This window comes from Passer domesticus, chromosome 10, assembly GCF_036417665.1.
Source record: "Passer domesticus isolate bPasDom1 chromosome 10, bPasDom1.hap1, whole genome shotgun sequence".
Taxonomy (NCBI): domain Eukaryota; kingdom Metazoa; phylum Chordata; class Aves; order Passeriformes; family Passeridae; genus Passer; species Passer domesticus.
Window position 1 is genome coordinate 23,065,978 of NC_087483.1, and position 24,871 is coordinate 23,090,848.

The 24,871-nt window shown below is 39.3% G+C and overlaps 1 protein-coding gene and 1 long non-coding RNA gene across 3 annotated transcripts in view; one reads left to right on the forward strand and one right to left on the reverse strand.

The window, feature by feature from the left end:
- The window catches only part of RAPGEF4 (Rap guanine nucleotide exchange factor 4), a 146,734-nt gene extending 133,500 nt beyond the window's left edge, over window positions 1–13,234 (reverse strand). For both annotated transcript variants that reach the window (XM_064434431.1, XM_064434430.1), the window contains exons 1-3: window positions 13,096–13,234; window positions 1,463–1,605; window positions 290–378 (exon numbers count right to left, since the gene is read on the reverse strand). In XM_064434431.1, the coding sequence (XP_064290501.1) occupies window positions 290–378; window positions 1,463–1,605; window positions 13,096–13,160 (297 nt within the window). In that variant the 5' untranslated portion in view covers window positions 13,161–13,234. The remainder of the gene's footprint in view (window positions 1–289; window positions 379–1,462; window positions 1,606–13,095) is intronic.
- The window catches only part of LOC135308878 (uncharacterized), a 61,682-nt gene continuing 49,399 nt past the window's right edge, over window positions 12,589–24,871 (forward strand). The window contains exons 1-2 of the long non-coding RNA XR_010369270.1: window positions 12,589–12,977; window positions 13,059–13,840. This is a non-coding gene — a long non-coding RNA (uncharacterized LOC135308878). The remainder of the gene's footprint in view (window positions 12,978–13,058; window positions 13,841–24,871) is intronic.

Consider the following 24,871-nt stretch of genomic DNA (forward strand, 5'->3'; position numbering starts at 1 on the left):
GATCTTTAGCACAACTTCAATAGCACTACTAGAAAAGATAGAAAAGACTTGTATCACATTGAAATGTAGACCACTTCCAGAACATTACATTTCAGTTTCTTGAGATCAATGGCATGATTGTGTTCCTTAGCCCAAGGACAACTAAGACTAAAAGAGACTCAGAGAAACATATACATCCTTGTGATATGACAAAATATCTGTATAGAATGTGTCAGTATCTACCTCACGATAAATTATATTCTTCATTTGTGCTACTGAGCAGATGGTTGCAATGAAAAATATATTTTACCTGGTGGTTGCTTGTATCAGACACCTTCACATCCAGTGATCCTGTCAGGACAGCATACCAATTCGTCCCAATATCACCCTGACGGAATACTGGAAAGATGAAATCTTGTAAATAAGAGTTATCACTTTAAGTTTAGCAACAGTAATAAACATTTTCTCACATATTACTGAAATACTGCAGTCACTGCTGGCACCATCCAATTTGCCATATGAGATTACTTATTTACTGTTACAGTAATACTTCCAGTGCCACTGAAAAGCACACATTTTAGTAAACTAGTCAATACACTATGGAAACAATGGAAGCACATAGAACTGCTTCACTCTTCTCCCCAGTTTGCGTCCGTTCCTCTGTTCTCTTAGTTAATTAACCAAATAAACAAAACAAACAAGGAAAAAGTTTTTCTGAACAATGAAAATCCCTTTGAAATTCATAATCTTCCAGTGCAGACACAGCTACCAATGAATTCAGTAAGAGTTCTGGCTGATCAGCAGCTGCAAGACTTTGATGCCCAGGCATTCCAACTGCGTGATTACAGAGCATCAAAATCCCTATTACTCTAAGCAAACCCTAGTGTTGCATGCCAGATTTTCCTGAGGTGTTTGAGACTTTACTAATACCACAGGTTTTCATCAGCTATTCCCCTGGTATGCATTCCCATCACAGGACTACCACTTATTTCCATCTCAGCTGCACAGACCAAGCGCAGGGGTGCACCTACACCAGGCCCACAGGCTGCCAGCACAGGCACGGAGCTGTTGCACCCCACGCAGTTTGCAGCTCTGCAGGTCTGGCTTGTGCCAGGGTGCCTGGAAACCACACACTATCAGTGATGTGCCTTGCTGACACACCTTTGCCCCTGACAGCACAAAGCACTGGCAAAAGCAATCAATAATACATTTACAGGGGAAGAATGAGGCTTAAGTCCAATGACTGGCTTGTAATCTTTCAACAGAACAGTGGTAGAGTCTGACATGCTACTGTATGCCTTGTTACCATAGAGTCAGTACACACTGCATTTGTAGAGCAAGCAGCACTTTAGTCCTGCCTTGCCCCATGACTCTGATTGTAAACATTCCACTGATTCTGCTCTAATCGATCTCCTAAAGACAATCACAGTCTAACCCCCATGTTTATCTACATAAAATACATAATCATATGAAGCTGTCTTACATGTGATTCCTTTTTCCAAATTTTCATAATATCCACAGAGACATATCTGCTGGAGAAGGTTTGGATGAAATTTCTCAAAAGCTTTCACTTCTTTCAGTCGTGTGAATATTATATCTACATCTTCACTAGAACGCTCCAAAGGCCTGCAAGAAACCAAAAGAAAAGAAAACAAAAGACAAGGGCTTAATCAGAGAAACATCCCCACCTGCATGCACCAAACTTAAAAATGTTTGCATTAAATAACACACCATAATATAAACAAATTAAAATGCATTTTACACTACATAATGAAGTCCTTCCAAGACATCTTAACAACTGCCCTTTATCAACTTGAGCATGATTCTTATGATTTCAACACAGGCAGTGTCCAGAAGCCCACTTAGCACCAAATTCTCACTGTACAAGTAGATATGATGATACAGTCCTCATCCTAAAGATCTTAGAATGATATATAGTTTTAGGTTTGTATGAAAACCTTAACAAACAGATGTCCAAACACACAAGAGATCCATGGAATCAGTGCCCAAAACAAATGTTCTCTATCTGGCTAAATGGAAAGCATTAGATACCAACAGTAATTCCTATATTGAAGCTTCTCTTCTGCATTTTACTGACTATAAACTGACTTTCCTCTTCTCACTTTCAAGGAAGAAGGAAAACTTTAATACATATATTCTCTTCCATGAAGTTTCTGTCTCTTAGTGTTGGACAAATTAAATATGCAAGTAAGAATCTTAATTTTTCATTGGTAACAGTCACAAGTTTTAATTCCAATATTTAAAATATTTTAAATCTTTGACAGCAACGCCTTTTTTAAAAAAACCCAAGATTTCAAGAAAAATAAAATTGCAGACCTCTCTACAACAAAGTAGCATGAAGACCAGCAGTTCAGCAGGTTCAGCATATTACTACATATTTATGAAAATAAAGTGAATTAGCTCTGTAACACACTTTAAATGTGATTATCAAATATTATAAATCAGCAGGTCAGCCAAACACTAGGTGACAGCATTAGAAAAAAAAATAATTATAACAGACTAAATGCAAACCACTAAGGACAGAAAGAAACAGAATTTTCCTAGGACATTATGCTGGATCAGATGAAGAAATTATTAATGTATAAAGGCATAACAGAAAGAGAGATAACTGCTAGTAGTCATTAGACTTATCATTCACTCAAATGTTGCTAGTTAATTTTACTGACAAAAATGTCCTTTTTGCCAGTGGATGAGCTTATAATGAACAGAAGTCAGGTAGCTACAATGAACAAAGACTAAGTTCACAAATACATATCTTTATTCACCTTATTGTTATACAAACAGTGTAAGCACTCCTTCCAACAAGATTTTTTAAAGATTCCTCTTTGAAATCAGAGACTTTAAGGAACCCAAATCTTTGCCTCAGTGAAGAAACCCAGATTCTACTTGTATTGAATCTCAGTATCTCATTTTTCTTATTAAATTATGTCTAGGAGGGATTAAATCTCTATTCTCGTTTATACTCCAATTTACCCTTATTAACTACAGATGAGAATAATAATTCTCTGGTGTATGCACTTGCTTCTACATCACAGTGACATCCTCTTACCACTTCAAACTACAATCAACTACAATAGCTCTCTTTTGAATATTTCATGTAAGATTTTCACCCATTTCTTTTTTTTTTCTTGACTGTGCACTAGCTGACAAGTACTAATAAGCATTAACTCTCTTGTCAAAATCCTTTTAAGAAGATTAGGAGGTGCAGCTTGCAAACAGATTTGCAATCTACTTCCACAAGATCCCTACCCAAACTACACTAACTCTTGAAACACTAACTACCTTAATTTACAGACTCTCAAAAATAACAGCAAAACCCAACAACTCAAAAAGGTGAGATCATTCTCAGAAAATCATCCACTTCAAGCTTTAGCTGTTCGGTTAAGATCAGGAATTCTTATTCATAAAAATTAACAAGGACTCAACTTGTTTGACAACAAGATGACTTTGGATTTTTTTCAGAGATCCTGGGAAAAGTCCTCAGTGTTAAGGAATAAGGAATTAACAACAGGCTGCCCAACCTGAGGTAGCCTTTATCCTTAGGAGCACATGAAATTTTGCCTGTGTAAAATTTCAGACTGCAGTGTAACAGTGGCATTAGTAGCACTCAAGCTCATTTCTACTAAGTGTTTATGATCTATAGCAATGAATCTGGTTTCAAAAGCCAAGTATTAGTTACTGAGAAAAATGTACAATGGCATCAATTAACTGCTTTTCCTCAGGCCTACAAAACTCAGGTGAAGTTCCACCACTTTCTACAAAGCATCTTTTAATAACACTATCATCATGGTAAATTGCAATATCATTAACTTGACATTAATTATGATTAACTTAACATTAATCTATTTATGATGTCAAATTTTAGTTTCTGTTTCTGAAGTACAAGCTCCCTAACCTGGAACATAAACAGGACAGGACAACAAATTTATTTCTTCATCATAGCTATCTTACTGCAAACTTGTTTTGTAAAGCATAGTTTGGAATAATACTTAAACAGCTAACGTGATAATATAGTCCTTAGACCATTAATAATTCAATCTATTAATAAAAAGTACTATTGATGGCAGATGGAGAATTATTCAAGCTTTATTTTCAAGTGCAGTCACTTTAAAAAGGCAATTGTATTAATCCAGAAGGGAACCATTCCCCAGCACACAAAGATATGCTGCAAAAGTCAATCCCAAGGAATATTCCTACACTCCCAATATGGCTCCAAAAGCCCCTGGAAAGTCTTTTCCAGATACCTCATGAGAGTACCTAAAGACAGCTCTCTGTGTTCACCACTGTTGTTCAATCTCGCTGAGCTTAGCCCTCCTCTGCTGAACTATTGCTGGTGCAGATTTATTTCTGTTCTGTTACATTGTAACTCTGCAGCATCAGCAGTGAAGGGATACTTCAGTAGCATCAGCATCAATCTCATATCCATGAGTAAACAAAGTCAAAAAACGCATTTCAGTGGGTCTTCAGCTACCACTTGATTTTCTGCTAAAGCTTCTGTCCTACCCATTTCTGAAATCTCAAGATCAATGTATGGAATTAGGACCATAGGTTAATCTAAAAGAATGAACAAATATATTAAACCAATGAAGATTCTCCAGCTCTCATTTGGCAGATGTATGAGCTGAGTAAAAGTATTTAAGGCAAGTGAAGCACCTGCTCCCTAGACCACCCCACACAATTTAAAATAAATTTTATGTCAAACTGTGCTGACATCTCATTTCACTTCAGCCAAAGCAAAGGGGGCACTACGAGAGTAGCATAGCAGGGCTACCAAATAAATTATTAGAAGGGATGAAAAGCAACAGCAATTTATTTTCCCTACCCCACAAGCCTTTCTGCTTTGTTTGACCCCAAAATGCCTTCTTATTTATATTACTAATTTGCCTCTTCAGAGCATAGTAAGTGATTAGCTGGCAGTAATGTTTTCACATAAGACATCATCTATCTTCTGCTTCTTCAATACAACATCACAGCATACATATACAAGTGGTAGCATTGATGTTAGTTACACATTTCTATTCACTTATGTCAATAAGGCATTTTTAAAGATTATTTTACCCCTCCTTATTTGTATAGGAAGATTTCAGGAGCATATTTTATAGAGACAAAACAATTTTCTTGACAGTGTCTGCTTAACTACCTATGAAAGGCAATTATAATGAAGATCTGCCCCAAGTCTGTCCTCATAAGGCTGTGAAGCTCAACATGAGCTGGCAGTGCTGGCAGCCCTGAAAGCCAACCACATCATGGGCAGGATCAAAAACAGCATGGCCAGCAGGCCCAGGGAGAGAAATCTCCCCTTCTGCTCTGCTCCCATGAGAGCCCATATGCAGCATTGCACTCAACTCTGGAACCCCCAACATAATAAGGACATGAACCTGCTGGAGCAAGTCCAGAGGAGGAGCACAAAGGTGATGAGAGGGCTGGAACTCCTCTCCTATGAACACAGGCTGAGAGAGAAGAGAAGGCTCTAAGGAGATTAGAGCACCTTCCAGTACCTAATGGGGCCCACAGGAAAGCTGGAAAAGGACAGGACATGTAGTGACAGGTCAGGGGGCAATGGTTTTAAACTGCATGAGGATAGGTTGAAATTAGATATTAGGAATATGTGTCAAATTCTGAGGGTGGTGAGGCACGGAACAGTTTGCTCAGAGACACTGGATGCTCCATCCCTGGCAGTGTTCAAGGGCAGGTTGGCTACAGCCCTGAGCAACCTGGTCTAGTGGAAGCTGTCCCTGCCCATGGCAAGAGGGGTTGGAATGAGACAATCTAAGGCCCCCTCCAACTCAAGCCATTCTTAAATTCTGTCTTCTATTTTTAAATGTGAACTACTCAAGCTCAAATACAGACAGAGGATAATTGTTATAATTCTTCACATACACAACCTGGGAGAAGTATTTCTGCTTACATGTAATATACATAGCTTTATAAAAGAACCTATTTTGATTAAGTATTTTTAAAATTAAGTATTTGAATGTTTATGTAGGATGTTATTAAAGACTTGCTAACCTGGAAGAAAAAACAAGCTGGAGTTTTTTTATTTGCTTTTGTTAACTTAATCCAACTATAAACTATTACTTTCTCTTACCATATGTCCTTTTCTTTAGGTTCTTTCTCATAGTGGGTTTGACATTTGAGAAAAAAAACCCCAATATATATGTGGTTTTACCTTCTTTGACAAGATGCCTCTAGAATTTTAAAATGTTTATTTCTATGAAAATGTGTTCAAAAACCTGAATCGTGCTCTAACTGAATGAAAGCATTGAATTCCATTCCCTTGATCTTTTTAACTTTTTAAAACAGTAGTATTTCAATTCAGACAGCTATGAACAGCCCACAAAAGATGAGCAGATGGATCTATTTCTTCCACTGTTGAGACTGTAGAAAACAGCTAAAACACTAGAACAGACAAATAAAATCAGTTCATCGCTGGGTTAAAACCAAAGCATTAATGCAAAGATGCAAAGGCAAATTCTATGAGCTGGAAAGTACCAGTTACCCCTACCATGGGCCATTTAGTGAATTTAATAGTACTTTAAAATATATTCAGCTGTGAAACATGAGCAAGTAGACAGCACCAAGGAATGACAATTAAAACCAGATAATTTCTTTATGCTCCCTGTACTTTCGTCTGTCCTTTCCTGACATGCAGAAAAACAATGCTGTAGGATGCAGAAAAATACCAGTACCAGCAGTCCATCTTCCCTTAGTGAGAGCAGCACAACACTGCAACTCTCTCCTCCACACAATGCTGTAAAGCTCTTTGACTTTTCATTTCTCTTTGAGAAAGCAAAGTTTAAGAGTGGAATACCAGTGATCTATCAAAGCATTTTAGACCTGTAGTAAGGCACTTAAATGCTAGCAATAAACAAAGTTACCCGTAATCTGAAGTAGTTTCCAGATAAGGGTTTACTTCAATGGCAATAGAAGATAATTAACTCCCACCAAGAGCACTTTTCACTTTTTACAGTGGTATTACCAAATCTGTTTTCAACACTCACATTTCAGATCCTCTTGCCCTTGTCATGGGAAAAGCCTCATCATGAGGCTTTTAAACAATAATGACATTAGTACTCTTTTCTCTTGAATGTCATTTTAAGAGACTGGGATTCCAACTCTCATTTCCTCTGACAAACAGAAAATAGAATTTTATTTAAACAGTTTCCTAGGACTCTTACACACCTAAATCATTCTGGAGTTTAGATTTAAAAAATAAAAAAAAAAAAAAGGCAACACAAGTAAAATTGCTGGTGCTTACTACTCAGTTAATTACCACTGTCACCTACACTCAGAATCCCTGTGGTAATCTTTCAGGCCCTGCCACATAAGGTACAAGAAATACTGCAGAAAATCCTGATCTATGCAGGTACCGAAAGGCCAGCCAGTTAAACTCAGACTGACTGGCTGCCAGCTGCAGTCACACAGAATTTGTTAGAATTGAGTTCTGTCTTCCTTAGTGAGGACAAAAGGAAGGCAAATATAGGGGACTCTCCTTTACCTACCTCATTATCGTATTAGTCAATTAAATAAGTTTGATCAATACACTGAAAAATTATTGGAGAGTTAAACAGAGCAACCAAGTGTGCTCATTTCTTTACATACCCTGATGTATCAATTATGCATCCTTCCAAAAGATCAATTCCTAGATCTGTATATACAGTGGAATGGCAAAAGATGTATTTATTAACTTATTATATTCATAAAGATTTCTATCAAGTTAAAACTACACTACCTGAACAATATAGATCTAGTAGGAAATAGACTCTTTTCCACCTTCATTTGCTGTCTAGAAAGATAGAATAATTCAAGAGAAGTCAAAATGCAGAATTACGTTCCTTCATTTGTGAGAAATTTTATATATTATGGATGCTTTGTAGGCAAGATGTGACTAAATCTTATTGAATTTATCCTCCAAATTTCATAAACATAAGCTCAGGACAGTTAAAGTTCCATTTGACAGAAGTAAATCCAGATGAAATTACATTAACCAGTGCTGTAGCTTCATAATAAGCATTAAAAGCACTTTAATATGAAGACAGACTCTGAGATAAGCTTCAAATGAAATCTGTAATTGAACAATATGCAAGCGATTATATCTCTCAATTCAAACTCTGGCCACAACTATTCACCAATAACACCATGCCAAATGCACCTTTCCCGATTTAGGATCTGCATTGTAACAGCTAGTGAAAATTTAAAATTTACAGCAACAATGAAATAAGTTTTACAGATTTACATTTGCATGCATTTTGACAACTGACAAATTCAAAGGTGAAAGGGAAAGTCAGTTCAGGAAATATTCATGGATATTGATAAAGCAGCAGAAACACTAACTGATCATGCCAAATACAGAGCAGAAAATACAGCACAAAAGAAGTATCATTAGAATGATAAGCTTTGTTAAATGCAGCAAATTGTAAGATGCGGACAAAAACAGATGTCATGCTAGATAAGAAAAATACTTGTATTTGGAAAATATCTGGTGAACACCTGACTCTGAGGGCACAATTTCAATTACCTGGTTTGTTGGGTTTTTTTATTCCTTTGCTGGAATATGGAGTTTTGTTATAAAATAAATTTAATCTGCTCAGAGCATAGGATTTGAGAGATGAAATCCTAACAACATGTCAGAAAGAGCTCAGGCAACAAGAGTTTAAACATGTTTCCAGTATCATCTGGTGAAAGAGAAGACCTACAGATGCACACACATCATACCAATTGCGTAGCCACTTCACGAGACTACCAACTAAATTTGAATGCACCATGTCCTATCAGGCCTGTGCACATACTGCCTTGCTCTGGTGGCTATGACAATGTTTACACACGCTGGGGTAATCACTTTCTCTTCCTCTTAATACCTGTCCATGGCACAAGTGTGTAACTTACTGCAGTCACATGTAACAAATGGAGGCCGATACTGCAAATGTGTAAACAAGAGAGCAAAAACAAAACAGCTTGTTTCAAATACAACTCCAGCTCTCACTATGATTTAATCTAATTCACATATTTGATGAAACGCACAGACCTACAATTATTTTGGTTTTTCTAAGAAAACATGGAAAGGAAGAGACTTTTTTATTATTCATCAAAGACTGCACCTTTGCACTGAACTAGAAAATGAGGTGCATGATGTGGAAAGATAAATCTGTTATTCATCGCTCTCAGCAGACTGCACCCTCACATGAGTGCTAGAAAGCACTTGGGCTATGTCTGTACAGCTCTGAGTTTCCACATCCACTGCAGTGCCTTCTGCTGCTATATCCCCACACAGACTTGATCCAAGCATATACCAGCTTAGTCACACAGCACGCTGAGAGAAAACACGAAGCACACAAGCCAACCGGAACTGCAGTGCCTATCCATGATTTTGTTCTGATGCAAACTACATGAAAATGGGGATATTCTTATGGATTTGTTACAAATAAAAGGCAAGGGAGGAATTTATATAGAAGACAGTGTAAGTTTTACCAATTGCAGAAAAATATACTTTTAAATAAAATACCATCATAATGCAACTGTGTTCATAATATTGCCTGATTATAAATTTATATCCCATTATCTTTGACATAATTAAAGGTTACGGAGGATGACAAGCATTTTCTCTATTTATTCTACAACAATTCTCTCAGAATATCAATTCTTTATTCTAGCCTATCTGTATGCTCACAAGGGATCCCTTGTTTACTACAAAGCAAACAAAGCTTGCATCTCAAATACATGTTACACTAAACTAAAAAACCAAATCCTGATTCAAATATGTTGCTAGTATGTAGCTTCAATCTGAATTTGCATTCAAATCTGTGGGAGGAACAGGTCTGAGATAATACCCAGTATGCATTATTTCAGATTTTTTAAACATAAATAATGCAAGACTAACAAGGATGACAAGGTTATAAAGTCTCAGTACGTACCACATGTCCTTGAAAAGCCCATTCCTACTTAAATAATTTATAAGTCATTAGGCAAAGACCATAACATTCTTAACACAACAGGACAGTGAAGTTACATGCTCTGCCCTGTGATACACTTCTCCACTCTGTAAAGGCACTGAAGGTTACATTTAATTCAGAGAAAAACACCAGATGCCATAGCCAGGTATGAAATCCTGGGATCTCTAGCAGTTGTGCATGCTGTACATCCCTAAAAACTTGCATCTGAATCCAATTAAAACTAGTAAGAGAATTAATAAATGTGACCAGATTTAGAGAAATAATAGTTATGTAAAAAAGACTTTGTCTACCATTCAATAAAGATACCGTCAACATGGAAATTTCCTGGTCAGATGGTTTTTAGTGTGAAAGAACACATGAGAAGACATTCTTCCTAAGTTAACTGTACACACATGCATAAGACAGTGACCCTTTTAAAATTATGTGCTGAGCAGACATACAGAAAAGTGCTAAGATTGGAGGGATACTTCTGCTCCCTAAGAAATCAGCAGTAAAGCAACTATTACTTCAAATGTAAAAGGACTGGTTTCCTCAAGAGAAAAATTATTCATATCTCCAGGTATTCATATCTCCAGGATGTGCAGTTGCTCATTGCTGATCCTCTCTCTCCTGCAAAAATTAAATATTCTTGATAGAGCACAGTGTTCTGAAATTTTCCTTACCTTTACGCTTGTAACTTTATATATGAATACTGTCCCATGTATTTGATTTTTAAGTGTGGATCTTTGACTTTTGTGGCCAGTAACTACACATGGAATCTGGACAACTACACATGGACAAAGCACTGGTAGCCCACAGCCCACCAGTGCCCTACACAGTAATAACATTTCTCCTGTAACATTTTGGCAGTTCTTCAATTTTATATGAGCTCTAATTTTAAATGTTAGTAGTTCCACTTTGAAACATGACTTGGGGAAAAACCTGAAGAACCAATACAAAATACATAATTTTTGTACATTATGTATTTTGCTATCTCCATTTTGAATTCTTTTTTTCCCCCACATAATTATAATCCATATTACATGCTACATGTAATCCATATTACATATTATTTTAATTGTTTTTGTTGATGGTCACTTAACATTCCAAAGCATACCAGTTTTAGAACAGTTTTGCTCCTGGAAATATATTCATTGGCTGAAATATATTAAAACTCTATTATTTAGTAAAAACACATGGTAAACTCTCTATAGAGAATTTACTCCTTAAATGATCCCATATTCACAAAATACACACTTGGCATAGAAAATGCTACACAATTTTTAAAAAGCTGAAAATACATAGACATTGATAATAAATTACTACACTGGTAAGATTATCTATAGAAAATAAATATGCTTTAGAAGCACAAGTGTGTAAGTTAATTAAAAACACTTTATCTATGTCTTTAGGTGGAAAAACAGAATGAAATGCCTAAGTGTACTTCCTATGATCACAAAGCAGAGCACAGCAGAGACCAGGAAAAAATCTACAATCATGTTATGGGTATGTCCTATATATAGGCTTTCCTTCTGGGAAGGGGTAAGGTGCAATTCTTAAGAGCACTTGGAATTGATTCTTTCCACTCCATGAATTGGTGCTACTAGCTTACTCCAAACAACAAAAAGTGAAAGGAAAGTTTCACCTTAATAGCTCTAATGAAATTTACGTTACAGAAAGGGTCAGCTTATTAATTATGACAGAGGGATTTCTAAATTAAATGCCACACATGTTTCCTAAATATATCATCTACTCCCCAAGGCTATGTACTTCATTAAGCCCCAAATTTTAGCTCACAATTTGGATCTCACAGTGTAGGAAAACTGAAACGAAAGGATCACCAATCTAAAAGTAGCAGGACTCATACTGTCCTTCACATCCGCTCAATGTCAGTTTACACAGAGGCCTCACTTTGGTTCTTAGATGATTAGATTACCATCAACAGCTCTGTTTATATTTACTTTATGAGTGCTTTCAACATTTATACACATTGTTTCATCTCTAAGAGGTTAGTCTTAAGTCACATGTTACTGAGGAGGTTCAGTGTCTGTGGTAGGTGTCTAAAGTGTCTAGCCCAGAAGTTCCAGTAACTTATGGTTTGCTACCTGGACTATTAAGGAAAACCTAATCATAAGTGCAGTCCCACAAGACAGAGTAACCTGAAAAGGAGAGAAACTATGAGCAGAGGAAGGTCCCCTCTGTGTGCACAAAGGGTTCTCTCCACAGCACAGCCCCAAATGATGCCACCTGTCAGAAGCTGGCTCACGATGATGCTCAGCTAACTGCCACACACCACGTAAGGGAATTCTCTCTGATAGCTTTCTTTTGAGCTGCATAGGGTATCTATGGTCTACATTTTTGTTAACTAAATTCCTAGACCGCAGGAGACACAGCGAGTGTTCAGCTGATCCAAGAATCAAAGGTATGAATGCAGCAAAGGGCGTTCAAACCACCCGCCACGCGACTCGGCATTGTGAGACTCGGGGCTGCAGCACCCGAGAGAAAGCACTGCAGAGAATTTTCAACCTGACTTTTTTAATGGTACTCATTTGCCCGTATTTTTGGCAGCGCGCACACCACCCCTGGCACACGTCAGGCAGCCGTGCCTCCCGCCCTCGCGGTGCCGCCGCCCGCCCGCACCGGACCCGCAGCCGGGGACCCCGCGGGCCCGGGCGCCGCAGCGGGGACAGGAGGGACTCGTCCTTTCCCGTGCACCCGCCACGATGCCGGGCGGCGGCTTGCGGCCGCTGCGGGAGGCGGGGGCGGTGTGCCGAGCGGAGGGGAGGCAGGGGCGCAGTGAGGGCAGGTGAGGGCAGAAGGCTCGGTTGCCATGGCCGATACGGCGGGTCCCCGGCTGGCAGCCCCGGGCCCTCTCCCCGCCTCAGAGCTCCCCCTCCTCCACCACGTGCAGCATCTTCCCGGCGGGGAGCAGCAATCCCCGTGGGGACTGCCTGTCCCTTCCGCTGCACGGAGTATTTCTAGCCCTCATCCTTGCCCGCCGCGCTGGCTTCCCCTAGGCGTTTTCCTTCCCACCTGCACGCTCCTTATGTAAGGCAGGATCTGATGGAGAGCGGGGATGGGGGCTGTCAGCGCAGGCACACACACATACATATCCATGCATACACACAGCATCCCTCCGCAGCCGCTCCTGGGAAGATGCCGATACCTTTTATCTAGGCACGCGATCCACTCGCCGGAGGACGAGGAATGGGAGGCGTGAGCGGCGACCATGTTGGACCGGGATCAGGTTGCCGCGCACCCGGCTGGCGGCGGCTCCCCCCGCCCGGGCGCCGGTCGGTCGGTCCGTCCGTCCGTCCTCGCTGCCTCCCCGCGCGCGCGGCGCGATGGGCTCGCCCAGGCCCCGCCGCAGCGGCCGCGCGGGTCCGCCCGCCGCCCTCACGGGTCCGCCCGCCGCCCTCACGGGTCCTGCGGCCGCCGGGACAGCCGGCCCTGCTCCCGCGCAGCCGGCAGGGAGCGGCCCGGGGAGGGGGAGGAAAGAAGTCACTCCCCTTCTAAAAGGTGGTGTCCCCCTCCAGCTTTCGTGAGCTCCTCAGTGCCCACACCTGAAGCCGGCTCCTGATCCCTCCCCTTGCTTCACCTTGGCTTGGTTTCAATTGGAGGGGCAATACAAGTGTTTTAATTGAAATAAGCAGCTCAGGAGTATTTTATCGGCGCTCCAGAGCGTGTCCCGTCCCTCCGCCCCCAGCAATAAAGGCACAGTGGGTGAGTGAAAGGAAGGTGCTGTCCACATTTCAGGATTTTTCCTGGACCCTTCCTCCAGCCCGCTGTCACCTCCCATGAAACTGTGTGCTAAAGTCTCTCATTTCATGTGCGTGGAAAACGAGCTGGGCAGTACAGCCTGTGAGGAGGATTTGACACTTGGAAGGAACACAACACGTAGCATGAGAAAGGTGAGTCCCGTGTACAGCGAGACACGCCCACACCCTTCTCTTGTGTTAGGGTGGCCTGCAAGGTGCAGGGCTTTTCATGACACTCCTGTAGACATGATTTTAAAGCTGACGATGAAAGGAAGGAATGCAGAACAGCAGTTGTCCCTTCTTTGCAAATTCTACATTATTTTCTATAAATTGTTCAGGTTCTAGATAGTATCTTCCAAGCAATCAGTTTATGACCATGAGCTTCCACTTACAGTCAACACAAATTGCCTTGAGTACCTTGTGAGAAGGGTAGGAGGCCATACAAACCTCAGCAGGATGTTTGGGGTTCCATGCAGGTAATAGCGGAGTAAAACTCAAACTATGCCATCCTTCAGGCTCATAACTCCTCCCTGCTCTACGGTGTGGGGACAAATGATTAATTCAAATGGTGATCATATGCCAGTGCCTTTTAGATTTCTCCTTGGGCTATGTTCTCTACCCTCTGTTGTAATTTCTTTGGTGTACTAAGGAATTTTTTTTAATACATGTGCTACTTCATATTTCACATCTGCCTTTTAGTTGGTTGCCTTGCTGCCACAGCTTCTTTAGCTCTTTAAAAGAAATAACTTTTTAAATTGGAATACTGAACAATATGATGAAAAATCTGAGGAAATGTATCTAAAGATCCCTTTTGCTAAATGGATACAGCTAAGAAATTGGCATAGCAGAGGAGAATGCCACAAAAGGCAATTCTTTCATTCTGCCTCAAAAAAAAAAAAAAAAAAAGTTTAAGTTCATGCCAGAGGAATAGAAGAGGCTTCCAGTCAGTGAGATCAAAGTTGCAGTTCTTCTTTTGCTGTCGTCTGTGGGGAGGGGAAAAAAGATAACTTTTTGCATCTAAGCAATCAATCTACTTGAGGAAAATCAATGCTATTCATTTCTCAATATGCAAGTGTTTGAGAGCCAGTAGAACCAAAGCTTGAAAGCTAAGGCGCTCTAAATTCTCGGTCAAATTACTGATTTGTAACACAGTGTGTGCATGCCAGCTGAATCAATAAAACTCCCTGGTTCTCTACTTCCGCTATGGAGCATCCACCGGCGCCGCGCCCGGCCCGGCCGCCAGAGGGCAGCGGAGCGGCGCGGCCTGAGGGAGCGGGGCGGCCTGAGGGAGCGGGGCCGGCCGGAGGGCGCGGGGCCGGAGGGAGCGGGGCCGGCCGGAGGGAGCGGGGCCTGAGGGAGCGGGGCGGCCGGAGGGAGCGGGGCCGGAGGGAGCGGGGCCTGAGGGAGCGGGGCCGGCCGGAGGGAGCGGGGCCTGAGGGAGCGGGGACGGCCGGAGGGCGCGGGACCGGGAGCGGCTCGGAGCGACCAAAACCCCCCTCGGTGCCGTGAGCCTGCCCTTGGCCGAGCAGCGGTCCTGCCCCGCCACAGCCCTCTGTAGTTGCAGTACTTCGGCTGCCAAGGAGCGTAGTGCGCGTCGGCAAAAAGGGGATGTTGCTCACGTGCTTGGCTGTGGGCAGACGCCACTCAAAGGTGGGTATCTTTTTGTGGAGAAACCATTAAAAGATGCTTAACACTTCGTGGATTGTGTAAGTTGGACATGCCCAGAGTGAGCCAGGAACCTTGCCTGCATCCATACTTCATTCGGAAGTGTCCCAATTAGAGAACAATTAGAGCAAGACATCCAAAATTAACTCTGGCATTTGTATTATGAGTAATCATGTAGCTTTCTAATTGAGACACCAGTGAAACTTCTCAGAGAAACTTGGAGAGCAAGGAATAAATGAAATGTTTGAGTAGTTCAGGTATCAGCCTGTATCAACCAAAGAGTCTTCAAACTGCACAGAAATGTCACGAGCTCCTGACTATTGAAATTAGAAATCCCTGACCCCAGGACAGTCCACATTCTCTTGAGATGAAAAGTACCAAATAAGCATTATATATCTCACATGACAAGTCAAATAGAATACAGATTATCCTGTGACTCTTAAGAAATCAGACCATAACAAGCCTAGGAAACATAATTTTAGAGTACTGCCTTATGTTAATGGGGTCAAGTGCCCACTCCCTTGTGAGAACATATACTAGAAAGAAAATGCTAAAGCACATTTCATTAGTTTATACCCTGTACCTCCTCCTGCTGCCTCACAGTGCCCATTCCTAAGCTACACACTTGTATGAAAAAAAAAAAGATTATTAAAAAATGCATTTGAGATTTAATTTCTCCTTATTGAACAGAAGGCTAATGGGACTTTTTAAAATCCGAGATGTGATTATGCAGTCAAAAAATTAAAATGGCAGCTGCTTTCAAAGGAGGTTGCTGCTGAGAAATGGAGATTTGCCAGCTGAGGTATGTGGAAGATCAGCTGGCCTTTTAACTTCCCACAGTTTAGGAAGGAGTTACAGGGCCATGCTCCTAAGCAGCCCTTAAACCACAGAAAACAAGAAATCAGCCAACCTTCAAGTTATCCCATGCCTGTAAGAATAAGTGTTCAAATGTGTAGGATCAAAACTGCTGTTTTCATTATGGGACATAAAGCAAATAATTTTGAATTCAGTACTTTGACTATTTCTTTGCTTTTTCTGGCCAGTACAAATACTCATTCCCTCACTTTTACTCAAATGCAGCCAATGAGATCTTGCTTAAGTTTTCCAGAAAAAAATTCTCTTCAATTAGAAACTTGCTATGAAAAATATGAACCAAAAGACTAAATCATAGTTGTTAGAGCTTGAAAATATTACTTACTAGGTTTATTAAGGTTACATAGTAATAGAGTACAAGGGAGAGCTACTGTGGAAAACTCTTTATACCAATATTATACCAAAAACTTCAAGGAGTTTCAAGTAACTGCAGTAATAATTTCACTGAAGCTGATTTTAAGCATGTTTTGTATTGTTATATGGAAGCCAATTTAAATAAGTCCATAATATGAGTACATAAATTCTACCTCAAGCAATAGTTCAAATTCATGTATCACACAGAAGTTTTGGGAGAAAGATGCAGACTGACAGGACTGTGATCCATGTTTAGAATACAGCAGTGCCACATTCAGTGTGGGTAAGGCTGTAGGAACCAAAATGGGTTCAGTTGTACACACACAACACCTATGGACTTCAAAGGATTGATCAGCCTGTAGTGGAATAAAGACACAGAAACCTGCATGTGAGTTCTTTTGGGATTTGCATGCTGTGAGGACTGCAAAAGATGTGATGATGTACATACTTTAAACCAATGCATGTATTAATAAAACTATCCTGTAGAGCAACATAATAATTCTCCTCTTCAGTGCTAATTAAAAAAAAAAAAAACAGCATACAATAACCTAGCAAGAGAGTTTCACAAGTAAGGACTTCCTTTCCTTCCTGCATCATTCTGTGTTCTGTCTTTCTCTTGTTCTTGTTCTCCTCACTTACTTAGAATAACTCCCTAGTTATTATATAGAACTCCTTTCCTAGTTCTCAGGAAAGTCTATTGAAATAAATAAACAAGTTCTAACTTAGTCACAAGAGTATTGTAAAGAGTAATTAGCTAATGAAGTATAGTTCTTTGAAAATGCAATTTTTTAATGCATTTAATAAATGTTAATTTATTATTGCTTAGATTTATGGACACATCAGCATACTGTGTTAAAAAAAATTTTGTATGCAGAACCCAGGACAACATAAGGAATTTCAAGATGATAAATATCAGGGAAGTACTTTGCAGTTGCCTAAGATACAAGGCAGGCTGGGGCTCAGACTGCACTATGACCCTTTTCAGTACAATATTTGTGAGGCAGTAGAACTTGGTGCCACACTAGAGCCACACAGCCTGCTCCATGTTGTGGAAGTACAGGGCAGACACATCAGTGCTTCTTAACAGACCCAAATCAAACTGATCAGCAGGAGATGAATCACAGACATGATGAAGAGGGTCTGGCTTTGTGCCCAGTCATAGGAATAGGATTCATGAAGTGCTAGGCTGGCTCTCCACTACCCACAAGAGCCTGACAGGTTATTTCAGCTCCTCAGTGCCTGAAAGCAGCTGTGCTGCCTCTGGGTCTGACCCTACAAGTGTTCATTTGGAACACAAAGCATGCACTTAGAAACTCCAGTGTGCCATGTCCACACTGTATTGGCAGCTCAAATGTCTCACTTTCTCTGGATCATACTTATCATGGCTAATGGAAATAATTATTGGATTGTAATTATTCAGTCATTCTTTCACCCAAAGTACAAAAGCAGGTGGAAGTTCTTCTTGTCTAAATGTCTAGTTTCTTATTCCTTTATCCTTCCCTGCCAGCTTTGCTGTGTTTCATAGATTTTCATCAAAGGCTGAAAGAAAATGTGGTTTTGCTTACCTGCAGAGCTAGATGAGCATATTTTAACTGTTCAGGCCAAGTTTTATCTTCACAGCTTGGTGTCAGTTCTCTCTGCTAGACACAGATAGATACACTGGGCAGGAAGAGCACTAGTCCATGATCTGCCCCTAAATTTGCTGTAGATGCTATTGAAACCTTTAGACTATTATTATTTATTATTAAATACCTAGTTTTCATCATTTTATACACATTTTCATCAGTGTGGAGTCTGAGGGAAAACTTGAGAATTTCTAGAAGCAAGGTACTGAATTAAATAACCTTGTGGTTTCTATGTCCTCAGCAAGAGAATTTGTAATGTGTATAAGGTGGCTTTCCTTAGGATCCTTATTTTCGTTATATTGATCTTTTCTGACTAAATTCAAATTAGTTGCAAATCCAAATCTAATTTCAACATTGCCTGATCACTATGGGAAATTACTCTTCCTGGTCTGTTCCCCATTTCTCCTAGCAATCAGTTCCAGAAGTCAAATGTATTCTCAATTTGTTTTTGTATTGATGCATAGACACTTAAAAACCAAAGTTCTGATGCAATGTGAAGTCTCTGATGCAATGCTGACATTCTTCTATTTATTTCTGTATGTGTATTATTCATGAGATATGGGGCATAAAATCATTTGACTGCACTCTCTCAGAACTCCTTTGTGATAATTCACAAAACAACCTCTCAGTGGTAGACACTTTATTTGTGTGACTACCACACCTCCTCTGTGAATTAGTCCTATATAACTGGGACATGTAATTTAATTAGACCTTATACGAAATAATGACTCGTGATCTGCAGTGACTAAAGAAACAAGTCTTAATTATTTTCTGTAAATTCTTTCTGTAAAGAAGATTTGGTACTATGAGTGCAATCAGATCAGATTCAAAAATTATTCTAGTGCAAGTGATAATTTCAGAAATACATGCAATGAAAGTCCAGGACTTTAATAAGTCTGAGTTTAATAAGTCTGAGATTTTCTTTTTGCATAGGTGTTCTTTGTTACTCTAAGAACAGGACTGTAGTTGGCATCACAGAAGTACTATAATGAAAGTATTCTGAGCTTTATATTTACTTGTACGATGCAATATGGTCTGCTGTAGGTAAAGATCATGCATGACACACTTTTGCACTTGACAAGACATTTATGTAGGAATTAATTGTGCAGCTTCATATACATTCAATGCAGCTATTCAATTCATCACAATACAGTAAACAAGTTAATTCTTCCTGCAACATTTGGTTCAAAGGATTCCAGATTTAATTTTTCTAAGAGCCTGCTGGGGGCACCAACACATGCCCATAAAAATCAAATTATGATATTTGGCAAATGAAAAAAGAAAGACAAATTTAATAATTTATTTATATGGTATAAATTACACAATACACCTCAGGTTATACATAATGCTTATAGTCTTCCTTTCACAGCTTTGAAAATACACCCCCAATGAATTTGCTTGCAGACTTATACTTGCAAATAACACACAACAAGAATGACCTGAATAAAGCACGGGCATCTCTAATAATGTATTCTGGCTGAGAAAAAAAGGGTGAACCAATTAGCAAGTGGGAAAAGAAACTGCCTTGACTGTGGGCTGCATCCTGGCTTTACAGAAAGGTGGCATTTGTTGGTTTAAAACCAGAGTGTTGAGTTGTGTAGCAGGAAACTCAGCTACAGCAGCCACATAGTTGAATAGCAGTTGTGAGGTGCTACTTCATGCATGTAAAAATAACAGGAGAAGACCTGTATGGATTAAAAATATGTTAATGACACCACAGTAGCATAAAGCAAATAATTCCCTAGTTTGAAGTGGGGCGGGGTTCACATATAAGTTATATGGGTTCTAGAGAAAAGTCACACAAATCTGAAAGCTTTAAGCAGAGACTGGACAACATATAGCAAACTTTTTACAGAAATGCTCTGTTTTCTTTGGTGTTCTCTTATTCTCCTGATGAAAGAAAGACTCCACATTTCAGATGCTCCCTTGGCCCTTGAGACTAGCAATGTTCAGCTGCCTAACAGCAGCACATTATCTTGAAGTGCCTGTTTTTCTAATGCTTTGTACATAGTGGAAAGATGGAAAGGATAGATAAACAAAAGCTAAGAAAAAGGCAAATAAGAGGCCAGCACAAGAAGAGGATAAGAGTTGAGCAGCAGACTGGCAAGAGATTGCTGGTGAGAAGTGCATTGACTACAGGATTTTTACAGGATCTGAATTTCTTGAGGACTGTGGAGAAGAATCTTACTGAGAAAATTTGATGCACATAAAGAAATGAAATGAAGTTATCACCAGGAAAGTAACAGGAGAGGAAGACCTCTTAGACAGTGAGCAGAAGAAGCTGGGCTTCTAGGTGCAGCCAAGAAAAGCAGCATGGAAGTATCTCCTCATGGATGTAATGGCTCATCAACTACCTCATACTTGGAAGTGTTCCTAAAGAGAGAAAGAAAAGTGACAATTGCCAAAAGTTTTTATTATCCTCACATTGCCACAACTTGCTTCTGACATGGCAGGGTTTCATTGTTGCATTTCATTATTCAAAAAGTGCACATTAACATTTCTTGACATTTTGATTTTTGTGCTCTTGTTCTACTTCTAGTCAATGTAACCTGTTACATTATACAATCACTTTTATAGTTAGTTTTGGTTTTTTTCAAGTTCAAGTGGAATTCCCTGAACTTCAGTTTGTCTCTTGTTCTTTGTCTGGACATGCCTGAGAGGAGTCTGGCTTCATCTTCAGCTCTAGCCTCTAAGTCCAGCCTACTGGGTTTTGCTGGATTTTAGGCTTCACACTTTTAATATTGTTCAGATGCACATCATATATGACAAAAATACTGGCCAGCTTTCCCTACTGCATATGGATATTTCCTCTAGCAGCCTAGTAGGTGCCTCAGAGGGCTGGGATGGAAGAGGATCTCTGGGGACAGTTCACTCCAGAATTCCCTGTGATCATTTTACTTTCCTGCAGGATGGGATGGGTTAGTTCTCAGCGCAGCCCAACAATATTGCCCTCAGAAGACCTTCCTGGCATGCTTACAGCCCCCACTGAATATTCAGAATATCCAACAGCCTTCACATTGTCACAATCCCTAGGGATGATTATGTGATACAGGCCCATCATGAGGGCTAAAATTGGTCAACCTATAAACCATGTACTCATCAAAAAATGTTGTCACTCCTTGATATTTTTTAGAAGCACGTGCACCCATCCTTCTCCTTTTCCTCCTTAGCAGACCTCTGGAAAGAGGAGTTCATAGAAGTAGCTATGTTTGCTCTCCTTAGTAGTTTAGTCCCTCAAAATAGCTGCACTTGTAAGCACACCATTGCCAAAGAAGCTTTTAAACAATGCATTTAAAAGGTTTGAAGAGTTTTGCTACGTTTATGCCTTTTACACAACAACCTAGTAAGTTTCCTGGGGTGAAATCAATGTGGATCTGGGATAAAGATACTACAGGTCTTTCTGAATGATTCCAGGAAAGCTCAAAAAAAGCAGAGCACTGATTCACTTATATCGTTGATCTTTTTCAGGTTTACTTACATAGAAAATTTTAGATTTTGGGGTTTTGAGTGATGTAGGCTGTATAAGCACACATTGTCTGTGACTAACCAATGTCACTTCACTTTGGCAGAGGCACTGATTTATTCTAGGCTTTCTTACTGGAAGAGATTATGTTACTCAATGCTTCTATTGAGAAGATAGTACACAAATCCACAAAAAATGCTTCAGTTAATATTTTCTACCAGGTAAACCAGGGAAATATGCAAATTGTATAAATTTAATTCTTTAAGGCATTTTTTGTTTTGCCTTCACTAAGCCAAGAACTATTATGTCATCTTATTATAAACTTGTAAAACATTTGGATATTTGAAACTAACATAGTTCTGTGAAAGAAAACTATGAGAATAGCATGCCACTGTCCAATTACAGCAATATATGTATTGAAATAAAAGATATTTAAACAGATGTTATAAAAGACTCCATTTCCATTGTACAGCATAGGCACATCTGCTGTACTTTAAATACTTCTTATCCATGCCAAAGAAATACTATGAAGAGAAAATGCCTTTTTTGTGCTTTTCCTTTGAGTTTACTCTATGTGAATACGGAAAGAGTCTTTTCAATAGGAAAAAAGGCACTGATTGTAATCGCAACATTTTGTGTTTGCCCTACAGCTGCCATTTGTGACTAGTATGGAAATCAAGTCCTGGCTCTTGTTTTCTGGCCTCTTTTAAAAACCTTGAATATTGCTAAAATAGTAGTGGGCAGGAAGGAAAGGAGGGACAGCATTGTGCAAGACCAAACTAATATAAAAATGCTGCAGTGCTACACTCATTTCCTTCCAAATCATTTTCAGGCATTAGCTTATTGGTATTGTTCTTTACAAAGGAAATGTGTGGTGTTACAGTATTATCCCCAGTGATGAAGTGCACCTACGCTGGTGTTTATGATACATATTTGTTTTCAGGACATGCTTGAGTTTTAGTATTAAGGCCTTGAGTACATGAATTCCAGACTTAGACAGTAGTGAAGTGGTGGCTTTAGAGTAGTAATTTTAATTACTTATAAGGTAAGGCTCTTACATTTGCTCACTGGTGAGCCTGGAAGACTTAATACAGCTATATTTAGCAGTGGTATTTAGTAAGAAGCATCCACTACTACTATGTGCTTTACCAATGCAATAGTCTCAGAATTACAGAGCACACCCACAGGCAGTCTTCCTTCCTTGAGCTGCTTCTGTTACAAACCTATTACATATTCCCAGATGACAAAAGGTGCCCAGTATCTTATTTTGACCATGTAAGTTTATCCATAAGATATTATTTAAAGCTAACAGATGGATGGGACACTGGAAGGAGAAAACCTTGAAAGCTTCTGTTTTATACAGATTCTTCTGGGAAGCAAGCATGCAGCAGCAGTCTAACAGGGGATCCATAACAAGCTAGCAGCTCTGCTTCCATGTGGTTCAAAGAGCCCAAGAAAAACCCTAAGGGACACAGAAGTTTTGCCATTAACTCAAGTGAGATTGGAGTAGGAGTGGGATACAGATGTTACACCCATGAAAGTTGTGCAGAAATGGCCCTGTAGATCCTGTCAACCATGAACTTAGGTGATAGAGACAACATTACTAATCACTATCCTGCATGGGGTTTTGTAGAAAGTGAATAAAATCTTCAATCTGTCACCTTAAAGGTTTCTGGGTACAAGATATACAAACATTTGCTTTGTGGGTACAAAACTTGCCAGAATTTTGTTACTATTAACAAATATTTCAAGAGTATTAATGTTCTTGGTATAAATCACACTGTTGCATGATGCTTTTGCACTTGCAACTGTGATGACATGAAATCAGATGAACTAATATTATGCTCTAATATACTTTACATGTTCAATTATTTCAAAAGCACAATTTATGAAAATTATGCTCATTTTCTGGCAGAAGAATACTTATGCCATAGCAGGCACCTTAAATATAAGACTCTATACAAAAAGAATTTGAAAGTAATGAGTTTGTACTTCACTTGTCAGCATTTGTAGTGCAAGAAGCTTATGAGATTTCTATCTCTTCTGATAATACTTTCCTTCTGCTTCATTTAAATTGTTACTGTGCCTTAATTTAGACTACTGCCTTATGGTCTTGGCATTTTTGTTTTCCTAATTCTAGTTTTAACAAAAGTCACTGATCTCCTCATGGTGCAAAAAGTAGGATTTGTATGTAATCTTAACAACAGCTTTTTAGATTTCTTATAAATTAAATTAAAAAGGAGCTGAATGTGAATTAATTTGGATATGTGACCAAGTGACCATATCAGCAATGTGACCCTTTGTAGAAAGATCATTATTATTATTATTATTCTCTTTGTTTTTGCTGTTTAATACTCCACTGCAAGAAACAGAGCTGTTCTCTGTTCCTATCTGTGCAAAGTGAATACCTGTTACCTTCTCCAACATTGCCATAAAAATAATTTGCACAGTGAATTCCATTCCTCAGTGTGCATTATCCATGCTTAATTTCTTCTCTCTATGATCATAATTAAATTTATTTTAAATTTAAAGACAGTAGACAGAGGAATAAATACTTATAAGTGCACTGCACAGGTATGTATCAAACTAGAAATGAAAAGACCATCTGACTGAGAAATGTGTTGAAAAGTTTAGGTTGAAAATTCCAGAAATCCTCTCCAAAACAAAGTATCTAAAAATAACTTTATTCATTTATGAAACTGGGCTTGTTCAATTCCTGATAAAACAGAAAATCTTCTTAGAGTGGTGAAGTTAGATAAATCTAAATCAGACTTTGTTTGAAAGCAGATCCAGCTATCAGCTCACAGGCTGCTGGACAAGAGCCTGTGGAAGCTAACTGGGCCTTTGGCTGTCACCCGAAATGTTCTGACTAAATTGTCATAAAAAATAAAACTATTAAAAAAAGCCAACCTTCTTTCCTTCCTCCAAATGCAGGATTAACAAGTCTTTCAGTAAAAGATTTAACTTTTACAAATAATATGGAAACAACAAAAAATCTGGAAACATATAACTGGAGGAAATAAATGTGAGGAAATAAATGCCTGGGGCAATGTATGGGGCAATGGAAGTATATTCCTAGATTATTCTAAGCCAAATGCTCTTACTTTACTTATCATTCCAGCTGTTGTCAGAGAGGATATACAAATTATTTTTAAACACAGGCAGAGTAATTTACATTTTGTGTTCTTTTCTGAAGATATTTAC